This window comes from Dermacentor albipictus, chromosome 7, assembly GCF_038994185.2.
Source record: "Dermacentor albipictus isolate Rhodes 1998 colony chromosome 7, USDA_Dalb.pri_finalv2, whole genome shotgun sequence".
Lineage (NCBI taxonomy): Eukaryota > Metazoa > Arthropoda > Arachnida > Ixodida > Ixodidae > Dermacentor > Dermacentor albipictus.
In genome coordinates this window covers 58,612,124-58,625,326 of record NC_091827.1, presented here as the reverse complement: position 1 = coordinate 58,625,326, position 13,203 = coordinate 58,612,124, and the positions used below count along the sequence as shown (strand labels likewise).

Here is a 13,203-nt window from a genome sequence, read left to right as displayed (position 1 = left end):
GGTTTAGCACAAATCACCATTACTACAACAAGCACAAAGATGTCGTGTGCGAAGAGGATAAAGGTCACATATCCACAGCAGGTGGCAACTGTAGCAATTTGTCTCTCCGTTCCATCCTTACCACCTTTTGTCACTGGCTTTGATCTTGGTGAAAATGCATGTCCTCAGTGCAGGTTTCACCTAGAGAGACTGCTGAGTACGAACATTGGCATACAGCCATTTTGAATTGTCATATATCAACCAGGAGAAACAAACTAACTAACAAAGACTGCTACCTTCGTTGAGGCAAAGCAAGCAATATTGCTTGCTTTGCCTCAAGGCTTGAAAGGCTTGCAATGCTTGCAATGCTTGTTCAATGCTTGCATGCCAGCCTCATGAATTGAAGACCTGCACAATGGCCACAATTACCAGAATTCTCACCAGATTGCACTATAACTCTCCCTTGGGCGACTCCAAGCCAGGCCTTGGAGGGACGAGATGGCAACGCAATGATGAAAGAAACTCTGCTATTTCATGCACTGCGAGAGTACAGTAAGCGAAGCAGTGTCCTGTCCAAGACAACACTGAAACTCAAGAGCAATTGCACTCTCGCAACCATGCCTGCTCACACAGGCCACATGCAGTTGTGCCTTGGAGAAAAAGAAGGACACGCTAGCCTCGGGTTAGACAGTACCGAGAGGCACCAGGGATATGCAGCATTTCCTTCAAAATGTGCTCAATTCACTCACTAGACTGTGTTGTGGAATTGCTGCCTGTATACAGAAAGCTTCAGCATGCCAAGACCATGCCGAGGCACGTTACTTTCATTGTGCCGAGGCCTGTGAGCATAGCGTTGCAAGTTCGTGGGAAGTGTGAACCTGGCCGTAAGCCTAAGAAAATGATACGCAACCAAGTTGCATAAGAACTTCTAAAGGAAACAGTCTTATAGTCATCTCAACTGCTTTCCATTCCAGTGGTGGAACATTTACTTTAAGCCAAGTTTATTGGGTTATAACCTACCTGGACAGGACCTCAAAATGGCAATACAGCAATGCTACTGTTCCGACACTTCCAATTTCCCAACAACCAGACAACTTCATGCGTTCCACCAGAATGCACTACTACACACCTTTGATTTTATTCGCCTGTTGTCCATCCGCTCCTCCGCCTCGTCGTCAGCGGACACTGCATCTTCCATTTCATCACTGCAGGGCAACAGATGAATGACGAGTGCCGTTTGTCAAAAAAATCTCAACTCAATCACACGCACATAGAAAGACAGCAACAAAGAAAATAACCAAGCACCGCACCTAAATTGCAGAAGGCTCGACAATAATGAAACTTGCATCAAGAAATTGAAAGGGAAGCAGGTTTTAACCCTTTAAGTGTTGTTCCCGAGTATAAACTACTCTAGCCACCAATTCCCCCACAGCCCTGGCCATGCCCGAGATAAGTAATAAACGCGAAACATACGTAAAATGGCTGTGCCATCTACTCAAATTGGTTACACTTAAATTTTATTTGTTTTTATAAGAGAGATGGCATGACACAGCTATTCGACTGTTCATGTTGCTTGCATATGTCATTTTAAGACATGGCAGACAGGTGCAAGAATCCCACACATTTTTTGTACAGTGAATTCAAGAATGTTTTATGAACTCTGGTTCAGAGGACCTCAATGCTGATTATGAGGAGTCTTCAAAGGACAATGACAGCAATGGAGAGCTTATGGTGTTTGAAGAGCACTAATTATTCGAATTATTTCATTAATTAATGATAAGAGTGATAATTTGTTTTCCAATTTTCACATTACAATTTTTTTTAACATTCAGCAACATATTGCCAATAAGTAGCATCTGAATTTAAAGCCGGCTAATGTGTTATTCAGACAAATTTCATTTGTTGCACTTCGAAAAAGCTATTAGCAACCAAATGTTTCATAAAGCCCCCCCCCCCCCCCCTTTTTTTTTCATTACAGCCAGAAGAGGAAGTGTGATTCTAGCAAAGTAACACTAGCTATGGGATCTCAAAACGTCAAGCACTACAGTGGGCTGCATCTCTATATCGGGATTTCTATTACCACAAGTCACTGTGCAGGCAATCACCCATAGCGGCCCACACGCTACTTCTGCACAGACTACATCAAAGACTAAAGACCGCAAAATAGGCTCCTTGCTTGTTGAGCATGTGTTGAAAACCCATAGCAGTCAAAGCCTATGCGGGTATTGATGAAGCACTTTTTTTTTCGTTTAACAGCAGAATAGAAAATTCATGCAGAAAGTGAGTTCTTGATTTATTTTTAAAAGATTGCGAGCCGATATCTGACCCATGTAGGAGTGGCAACAGAACACAAAAGCTATGGATCAGTAAATTAAATTACTTTCAACACACCTTACTTTCCTTTATCATAACTCACTTTCCTATGTAATTTACATTATATATACTATGTCAAAAACTTTATTCAACGGTGAGTCCAATGCAAACCGCCTTCAGACCCTTGTCACCGCGCAGCGCTAGATTTAGGAGCCTCACATCTCCAAGTATTTCCTGCTGTCTGTAATGAACACAGGATGCATGCGTCTCTGTGGAAACAAGGGGAACTCAAGCTCTTAGATGGAGAGGAATAACGACATGCAGAAAATTGCAGGAAGCAATTCCAATCCTGGATTGTTCCTCACAAGCTGTCCCAGAAGTTGCTTCCATCAAGTCATCGTTAACAATATATAATGGTCCATTCATTATCATCACATGTGCACCACTGGTTCTTTTACCAAGTTCCACCGACTGAGGCAACATTCGCCTGTCTGAATCATTATAATGCATACTGGCTTTGCCGATGTCTCCTCACAATGCAAACACCAATATCGGTTTAGTAATTTTACCCGCCTGTTTTATTAACTCGATTGACTGCCAACCCTATGGCCACAGCCAATGCCCATGTAGCCATGTCCATGTAGCCATGTAACCATGTCTACAGACTGCCAGTGCAGTGGCCTCTGCAATGCTTGTGTGATATAGGTGTGCATCACACAGAGTGCTTGCTTAGTACACAACAGAAAATTTCAATAACTTTCAGACAGAAGCACTGCTTCTTTCAGAAAGGCACCACGGACAGTGTCAGAGGCGAAATGCCACCCTGTATGCTCGAGTCAAGTTAAAGTGCAATGAATCTTGCATCTACACAATACAATTACCTTAAAGGGGCCACAACACTATAGTTTCACACCTCAGACTGTGTGACCGCATTCTCCGCACATCAAATGACCACTCTGCAAAGTATGAATGAACTTCACCGTCTAGATATTAAGTTCCTTCAATTGGCCTGCACCGCTGTCCACCAGCTCAAGGCGGGGCACAAGAAGTTCAGAAATGGTGCAGCTCGACTTCAGTGGTGCAGGCGCTGCACAGTACTCGAAAACTAAGAATGTCGACATGCCGATGCAGTGTGGTCCTTAGTTTCATCTGCCTAATGAGCGCAAGTTTGAGAGGTCCCAAACTGTTGGTATGGTCGGCTTACGAGGTGCACACACAGATGTTGCACAGACACAGCAGAGGTGTGCAGGTCTGGTTTAAACAATGCTTACGCCCGTGCGCTACATCGTCTGCTGCACTGCCAATTCACACCTGCACGCTGGAATCGAGTTAGCGCCTTCAGCAGGTAGGGTGCAGAAAAATCGTGAACCAGCCCTGCCCCTTTTGAACTGAACGGCGTTGGTTCATAGGGCACCATAATTGCACCACTGTAACTACTACCAGGGTGCAGCACCTAGTGAACCGGTCCGGGCAAATCAACAAACCTATTTTTTTAAACTAGTTTCTTCGTTTACTAATGAATGCCTTGGTGGCTGCACATTTCTTTTGCATTTCCAGCCACAGGTGACAGTCCCCATGTCCCACCCCTTGTGTCATCTAATGTAGTGGTTACCAATGCTTACCAATAGCTGCAATGGGAAAGCTATCGCTGTTGTTCATTCAACGTGACACACAAACATCACTTTGCTAAAATGGCGCATCAGTTCAGCAATGCCTGCAAATCCATTTTACTGTTTGGCTCGTGTTGCCCCGAGAAGTGCCAGTGAGTGCAAATAGCCGAATTTACCAACTGCAACAGAGCAGTGTCGACCAAAGTTAAAACAGACGAAAAAAAAGTTTTTTTCAGGCGATCGTGGCTCTGCTAAAGTAAAAAAAAAAGAAGGCACTGATGCCCACTAGAATTGTTTAATGTGCCCAGATGTGACATCTGTATGCACACAAACTCAGTGGTCACACTAGGCCTAAGCTTTGCGCAATGTAGATGGCAGTGAAAACAAATGGGTAAAAGGGTAACAAGCACAAGAGCTTGTGTGCCTCAGCTTCACGAGCTTGTTTCAATTTATTTCAAGTACAAGTAACGAAGATACAAGTGGTATCATCCAGATAAGGTTCCTGTATACTGCAAATTTTTCGCTTAGCAACATATCACCTCAACACCGGCCCAAGTATAATGGTCAACATAGTACGGCAGATTGGCATACCAGCGACACTGTGTAGCAATTACTCAGAGTTTCATTGCTGCCAGCGTTGCACTGGCCCCGGTATTGTGCCCGCCTTGAACTACTGCGGTCACACTTGACATTTGCCGTGAAGACTTGGCAGCAATACTTAGTCGTGATAACTGTTCGCATGCCATGTCAGCACCTCCGTAGCTAGATGGTCAACGCCCTGCAGACAATGCCCTCAGACAACAACCCAGTGCATAGCAGTCATGGAGATGGAATTGGCTGCGGTTATAGGCGTCACAAGCTACATATCAGCACAGCAGTCATCGCCACTGGGAATAGCCTAAACCTTCCAATTACAGCCACCGATATAGGGGATATAGGGCCTACAGAGCTCTGAAACTTACGGATTAGGTGAACAGACTCCTATACTTTTAGTCGCAATGCAGAACCTAAATACGACCGTCAGCCATGCCATGGCCTCCTCGTTAAGCAATTTGCAACTTCCAACGAATGGACATCCACAAGTTCGCAATTTCACTCTGCTACGTGTCTTGCTTCAATGACACAAGATGGCAGATCTCCTGCCAGAAATGGAAAGAGTGGCCATGCAAAAGATGATGCCACCCATCCCCTCCCCCTTTCTTTTCGCAGAACCTAGAGCTTCAAAACAAAAAACAAAAAAAAACTGCGAGCGCAAGGTTGGCCACCTTGTCTCAAGCAACTGAAATGTGTGGGGAAGTCTGCGTACACAGGGTCCATAGAAGTTTTTGTGGAGGAAATTCCAAGCATTTTGAAGGACATCTAAGGCTGCTGACAAAGCATTCTGAAGGATCAAGGTGCCCTCTATGCCTCACAGCTTCAAAACAATACACTGTTCTTCATCAATAAGCAAACATTTATTTTTATTGCACACAGAACGAAAGAAAAAAGTACATAAAATAGACATTGAGAGCAAACTGCCACCGACACCCATAAACAAGGGCTTTAGGGACAGCTAACAAATCCTGTCAGTAGACTCTCACGTATCTTGCATTGCTACCACGCGCTGCTATGGCAATATATGCAACCATAAGCTGCTCTCAGGAACCCTCTTACTTGCAGGTTCAAATCCCACAATAAGAAACGTGCAAGTTTCCTTCAGTCTTCGAAAAACTCCCATCGCACAACTTGGCATACTGGAGACTCCGCCTCCATCTTCAGGTGCTGTCGACAGCTCACCTAAAATTGTCGTCGTCGTCCTCCATGTCCACGGTTTCTGTGGCCAGGAAGTCAAACGTCGCCAAGACTGAAGCTTCCGTGTCAAGTAATGCATTCTCTGCCACGTTGACCATCTTCTTGCCCGGTACCCTGCACAGGAAGAGAAAGAAGTTGAACTTTATTTTTCACCACCAACAGTGTGTACAGTGTGTTTTACACATAACAGTTGGGGCGCGGGAAGTAGGAAAAAAGCTGCACTGATGCAGCTTGACTAGCCCCATCTCCCATCCATACAAAGGACACAAAACTATTAAAAACTGTTTCACGAAGCCATGGCATAGAAAAAGATACGAGAAGGAAAAGAAGCACTGTAGGTGGTAGGCAAAGGACAGCCATATACAAGCATGCCTCCAATCAATTCTTGCAGGACCAAAAGGAATAGGCAATAGTAACTAGCAAACACAGTGTGTAAACATGTCAGCAACGTATGGGCAGGAAGGGGCTTCAGCAGAATTGAAAGGCAAAAAGCATCGGTAGCCAATGTATCAGCAACACTGTCAGTGCTCACGGAATGAAACGCGACACTGAGCATTTAGTAAAACCCTGCACACGTGCAAAGTACGCGAGAGCACCATGTCATGTCGCAAGGAATTTGGTCACCAAGGGTGACGAGGACTCCGATGTAAGTGTACGCACTGAAATTACGTCGATGTGACATGAACAGCAGCCGGTGGAAACGAAAGTATGCGCATTACTTAGCCCTAAACTGACGCGTTTCATTCCGTGAGCACTGTACATGCATACAAAACCACTATTTCTACTGGGCATGTTCAGTATGCGTCCTGCCGCAGCTTTGCGTTCACAAACCATTCTGTACTGCAGAAAACTGGCAATTTTTATGTGTTTATTTCTCACTGACAGCACAGACAAATTTTAATACCTGCTAACAGCAGCCGACTTATACCCTGTCACACGGGCACTCGAAAGTCTTTTGAACAAAAAGATTCTCCCGAAAAGGAGTTTCGCCTGCAGACACACGACAGGGAGCGATCTCTTTTTCAGAAGCAGCCTTTTCTGGTAACGGAGTTTGTCATCTCCTTTACGGCCAAAAAGGAGTAACTTCGAAACCAGTCGGTGCCAGCAATTATTATAAATAAAAAAAAATAATAATAAGCAAATGCGTATCTTTATGTTGCCTAAGTTCATCATAAACAATTCTGTTATGTCTCGCAGAAGGTGTAGTAAAACCAGTAATGCTCATTTTCTTCAGTACTCTCGTAAGCAGGTCGGACAGGTCGTGCATGTTACGTGATGATGCTTACAGACATGCGTTGCGCAGACGACAAAAACCGTGCGCGGCATTGTGAGCATCGATGGCCAATGCCACTGACGAAACAGCCCTGGGCGCACGCAAAAAGCAGCGGCTACAATGGTCGAAGACGGATACGTGGACACTTGTCAAGTTGTGGGAAGACAACCTGTACTTGTTACGTGCACACCCTATGGCGGGAACGCTGTAGTCAATGCGATATAAGAAGCCTAATGTGGCTAGACTAACTTGTACACTTGGCTAGTCCTGCAAACCTTTTTTAAAGTACGAGAATAAATATTTGCTATAACGTTTCTTAATCTGGCATAGTTAAACTTAATTCAAGAATGTGTAGTACAATAAGTTTTCACTGATATAGTGTATTTCAAGATCACTTTAATTTGCCCAATTTAGTTTCAAACGCCAGCGCCATGCTTTTGGTAGCGTGTCCAGAAGAAAACACTAAAAGATTGTCGGTGCCGTGTGTCTGCTGCGCTACGCCTCTTTATTAAAAAGTCTTTCATCTTGGTAAAAGACCTTTTGCGTGCTGGTGTGACAGAGGTTTTACACGTGAAATTGGTGCATTACGAGATATGCGATGTACATTTTCTCCTAGGTTAGGCTGCTCATCTCCGAGGAACACAGACCCCCCATCTGTTCACTACAGTGCACCCAAGTCTCTGCAACTGAGCACAGCTGCGCTGCTGTAAAGTACTGAGTACTAAGTACTGTCGTACATCAGACCTCCTGTAACTGCAGCTCCAGCAGTGAAACATCGACCACACTAGACTCCCAGTTCGCATTTTACTGCAAAGTATAACAAATAATTTGCTCAACAGTTTGTAGACAATATCCTTCCGTATATAGCAGGTATAACATTTAGCCATCACTTCCACTGAAACTTTCAAATTAACGCAATACAACTTCCTGTGCGACTGTAGTGACGGACACTCCACGACAGTGTTGTTTTTACTTCCCAGCTAACTAATGTTTTAACGGGACAGTTGAATTATGCCAACAGAGATGCCAGTCTCAACGACCATATGAAGCTCAGGTGGCACCTTCCTTCGCATGTGGATTCACCACACTATGCATTCGAACAGATCGAACATTTTTGTAAATACTGTCTACCTCTTTCCTTCCTTGTTGCAATGTGCTAACTAACTACAGTCGCATACTAAGTTGATGAGAACTCGGTCCACCACAAGTTAATTCTTTCGCACGAACATTCAATTGGCAAGCACTCACAGTACGCATTTCTCGAGTTACTGATCAAGAATCTCTAGCCCCAGCATCATTAACCCTTTCGCTGTCACGGACGTACCGGTACGTTATCGCGCTTCCCCCACAGTGTCACTGACGTACCGGTACGTTCTCTATCGTGCGTTCAAAATTTCGCGCCAGAGCGCAAAGCTGGCGCTCCTGGATTGGCCACGCTATCTGTTGACTCTTTCTACAAGTTCGTACATTCGCCCCGACCTGTGTTACTCCATGTATTGAAGAGTACGGCAGGACTGCCACTCCCCACTTTCTCTTTGCTGAGTGGCGCGGTGGCTCTGTGTTCGCTGTATCATGCGTCGCGAGCGCGTGTGGTTATGGGTTCAAGGGTTGTTCTGCCATCTTCGCTGGTTTGAAGGTTTTTATTTTTCTTCTGTTGGTGTGCCTGCTACGGCGCGTCAAGTTCAGGCGCACGTGCCGTTGCCTCTCCGAAAAGAGTGACTCGTTGCTGCTTTCCCTCTCGCCGCACCCTCGCTTCCGGCTTGCAGCAGTAAACGTAAAGCCCTTTGAGCTTTGTTTAGCCTTTTTCCATCTCCCTCTGTCTTCTTGATCACGCAACGTCCCATTGCTCACCGTTGTGCGGGCGACTGAAAGCGCATCCTCCCTGCGCGCGATTACTTTCGGATGGCTCAGCGCGCGGGACCTTCGTCTGCTCATTGGAGCGATGGCTCAATTCCGATTCAGAATACTCGCCGAGCTCAGATTCGGACTCTGACAGAGTCACATGCGAGGAAGAGGGTTCCGCATCGTCAGATTCGGATGTTGAACGGATTTTATAATCAGGTTGATGATGATGTTTACTAACAATAGCTGCAGAACACTGAAATGTGCATATTGCATTGACTATGTTATTTGTATACCAATCATAATCAAAAATAAATTGCTATGTTCATTCCCTGTTATGCTCGTTCCCTGAAACCAAGCCGACACTGGGGGTGCGTCACGGCCAGAAAGGTCCGACAGCGAAAGGGTTAAAGGTGAAGCTCACTGTGCAAGTGCTTTACCAGTGGCAGGCCTTGAATACAAAAAATTTCAGCAACAGACAAAAGCCAGCGCACCTCCTCTGCGTGTCTGAGGGACGCTTGACAGGCTCCCCAGGCGCCGTTCCCCCAGCGCTGCTGCCATTGACGGCCGGGTGGACAGCCTTATCCTCGGGCGCATTCCCAGAGCCGGCGTTGGCCGCAGGTCCAAGCCCCAAAAGTGTCCGGACCCGCGCCGACCGCACGTCCAGGATGGTGTCCGTGTAACCGATCTCCTGCAGGTACCTGCCAAGAGCATGGGGCGCACACAAGCTCAATATCAACAGGCGTTAACAGTACATAAATATGGAATGGTAGCCCCGCTTATTTCAGGAGTTCAGGAGTTTACTAACAGCACTAGAGAGGTGCACAGGAAGATGGAGCATTGAAGCGATTAACAGTGGTGAAACAAGGCATCTCGCTAGACCAGACCCTTCGACAATGTCGTCGAATCTTTTGCTCTAGTGACAGTACTTGTTCCACCACTTAATTACTAACAACACTGCCCCATAGGAGCCACTTATTTTTTTAGGTGCACCTACATAATTTTCATTCAGTCTGCTTGTCGTGGTAAAACACTCTTCATGGATGAATGGGAAGACTTTAGTGAGGTCCATCGCAACGTGCACTAGCATGTAGCGGGCCGCTCCCACATCGGGACAGAAAGACCTAGCCTCTTTGCCACGTCGCAGGCCCGTTGGACTGCCTCCCACTTGGACGACCTAACGTCTTCGTTGCCCCATAATGCTGGGCACCACCAGAGCATGCAATCCAAGTTGACGAAGTCTGAGCAAAGCATGCAAGTGTTTGACGTTTGAATTTCGGGATAAATCGGGTGTAAGAGGGCAGGGCTAGGGTATGCCCCGACTTGCAAGAGTCTGAGTGTCAATGTCCGAGGCCTGTTCAATTTACTGTGTGGCAGCAGATACTTTCTCCTCCCCAGATAAAAGTGCTTTACAAGTTCACTGTACGAGGCAGGGGAATCCCTATTGTCCGGAACCTCAGCGCCGTGCCACTCGATAGCTAGGCGGTCGGCAACTCCTGCGTGTGTGTGTGTACGTGCGTGCGTGTGCACACACGTGTACATAACAGTGAAATATATCCATAAGTAAAAAAATAACTGTCAGAATTGTGGGCCAGTAAGTGCTGCTGCCTTTCAGTGCAAAGCCTGGACAACACTGACAAAAAAAGAAAGACGCTCACCGAAATGACATATGTGGGAATTAATTTGCCACAGAGAGCCGTCACGCAATTTACAGTGGCAAATCCAGGCTTTTTATCTGTAGATCCAAATGTAGCGACAGGCACAAACAAGACAAGACTGGCGACACTCACTGTCTTAAAAGTTGGCGCCCTTGCCTCCACGACACGTTGCTGTTGCTCGTGATGAATAGCTCACCATCCATGGGCTCTTCTGCAAGGAAGAGAAGATCAGAAAGGTCAGTTGAGCCAGTTACTGTTGCCCGGATGACAACAAAGCAGCGAACAGGGACACCCACAAGGATGGCTGCAAAGGGGTGCCCAAACAGCGTATGAAAGGTATGCCTGCCTAATGCAGCACTAATGAATGAGGCAGCAGCCGCTTTGCACTGTGCAAAGGGCAGAAGTGCTTTTTTTTTAACTTCCCATTTATTTTAGCCTGGGCAGAAAAACTGTAGCTCCGCTTGCCTACCCAAATGATTTTTTCGAGGCAGAAGTGCAGCATAAAAACTACATTCTACACCGCAGTTTCGATGCGTGTTGGTAGCAGACGACAGACGGGCTTCGCAAACGTGCAGTGACATTTTGTCAACGAATCTTGGTACTTAAGGTTCACTACAGGGACGGCAACGAAGTGCTAGTACGACCGTGTGTCATAGAGGAAGTTGACCTTATCTCTCAAGGAGATAAAATTATTTTATTCATGAATGGTGCATATATGGCTGTATACGAACAGGCTTTTTCAGATTCGATGCTGTGTTATACACATAGCCAAGTTGAGTTTGTGCTGTGCCATTCACGATGAATTTAGCTACAGCTTGTCTAGACGTCTTGCTGAAAGGAAACTAGTACACCGGCTTTTAGTATTCAGGCAAGGGCATATACACAGCCAGTAGGTCCAGCTTGTATCCTATCTGTTAATGCAGAAGATTACTACAAGCAGTCTGCTCCGAATGGCTACAATTCCATCCACAAAGTGCAGCATAAGATGCCAGTCTCTGCACACTCGTCTACAGGAGCCTGCATGAAGTGCAAGTAAGAAATGAACTGACGATTATGATAATCCCTAAGGCAAAATTTGAGCGCAGCTCCATATGTATTTTCATTTCACTATATATTTCGCTGGTGTGGACAATTTGTCCCGTGCGGCATGTTGCAAACGAAGTGAAGCGCTGCAAAATAAGTAACACTCAAGCAGAACGATAGCGGTGAGCAGAGTCAACTATCCTCAAAATCTTATCTGTGGGTCAAGCGCGTCGGCCTTCACACACGACTCGAAGGTTCCAGTGTAATCGCCAGTGCCCACATGGCTTCCATAAAGTACTGCACAATTCACGTCAAGCATACAATCAAATTACAAATACTATGGCACCATCTCATAGTCTTGTGCAGCACTCTGCTGTTCTCACGCCTTCGCGTGAGAAAAGCAGATTGCCGCCTACTCTCCTCCTGAGAATACTGTCCTCCGCCGCTTTCCTCCTCCTGTGCTCTTCGCTGTCACCTTTCATCTTTCACTATGCTCATTCACTTGATTACGAGGGACAACGGCGACGCTCGCCACAGGAGCAGGCACCTACCTGAGAGCTGCTCTCTAAAAATATAGCCCTAAAAAGTACACTGCAGTCAGCCAAAACTAAATAACTCAGAAGAGGCTCTTCCCACAAAAGCAGGCTACATCTGCTTGCTCCATGCTCTGCACACAGGCACAAAGAGAAGGTGCTGTGGCTCGGGCATATTATGTACAGCAATTACCTTTGTTGACATCGTCGAAGACTGGTGCCTTCAACTCAGCAGGGTTTGGATCCGTGTCGTACTTGAGCTTGTGAGACTTGATCCTGGAAATGGGGGCATCACCAAATATGCGTTAGAGCGCAGCTCCATTCCCTAATAGCATGCAAAATGTGCCGTCGGCAGAGGCACCACCCATGACGAAGGACAGGAGGCATTAATCGGAGCACTGGGCATGCAAGACAAAAGCCCACAACTTCACTGTCTCATCTCGCAATAAAATTCCTTTCAGTCAGCTCGCACCTAAACTGCCAAGACATGCCAGCTGGATGTCAAGTGGCACAGTATGATTACAGAGCTGCTAGCAAAAGGTCAACATGCCCCCATCTGTAAGAAGTTTTGGATCTCTGGTGCAAATGAAGCAAAAGCCAAATTTAGTTTAGAGCCAATATATATTTGCCAAAAACGAAAACCAATAGTTCTAAATTTAAAGCACGCACTGCAAATCTATAAATTCCAAGGCCGAGTCGCACAGCCACAAAGAGCTTGCAAACAATTTCGTGCTTTGAAACAAAGTGGCGCACGGTCACTCATGCTAGGACTAACTACACAAACACAAAAACCAGATGTGCCAATGTTCCTAGGCTATGAGACTCCTAGTCCAATAATAAAAAACACTGTGCTGTGCTGAAATGATACCAGAGTTCATACAGAATGTTACATTCAAGTTTTCAGGGCAATTCAATATTTTAAGAATGCCGAAGTTCGAGGAGGGGGAAACAAACCTTACTCGTACATACGATAAGAAATAGGAAAAATTCCTCCTTGGTTGCAATTTTGAGGGCTCTGGGATCCCTTTTTCCAAGTTAAAAAGTTTTTCCAAGATTTCAAGGAGGCGTACGAACTGTGTCACGTGTCATTTTTGACCAACCATCCCCATACAGCATATGACCACACCCTCAAACGTGGATAAACTGATAGCCTGATGAGTGAGCAACCCCAGATATCTACC

General features: G+C 45.8%; 1 protein-coding gene across 5 annotated transcripts in view; it reads right to left on the bottom strand.

Annotated features, from left to right (window-relative positions):
• Cka (Connector of kinase to AP-1) overlaps positions 1–13,203 on the bottom strand; it is a 111,475-nt gene that overhangs the window by 36,846 nt on the left and 61,426 nt on the right. For all 5 annotated transcript variants that reach the window (XM_065445182.2, XM_065445185.2, XM_065445184.2 and 2 more), the window contains exons 3-7: positions 12,216–12,298; positions 10,599–10,677; positions 9,303–9,509; positions 5,679–5,807; positions 1,109–1,184 (exon numbers count right to left, since the gene is read on the bottom strand). In XM_065445182.2, the coding sequence (XP_065301254.2) occupies positions 1,109–1,184; positions 5,679–5,807; positions 9,303–9,509; positions 10,599–10,677; positions 12,216–12,298 (574 nt within the window). The remainder of the gene's footprint in view (positions 1–1,108; positions 1,185–5,678; positions 5,808–9,302; positions 9,510–10,598; positions 10,678–12,215; positions 12,299–13,203) is intronic.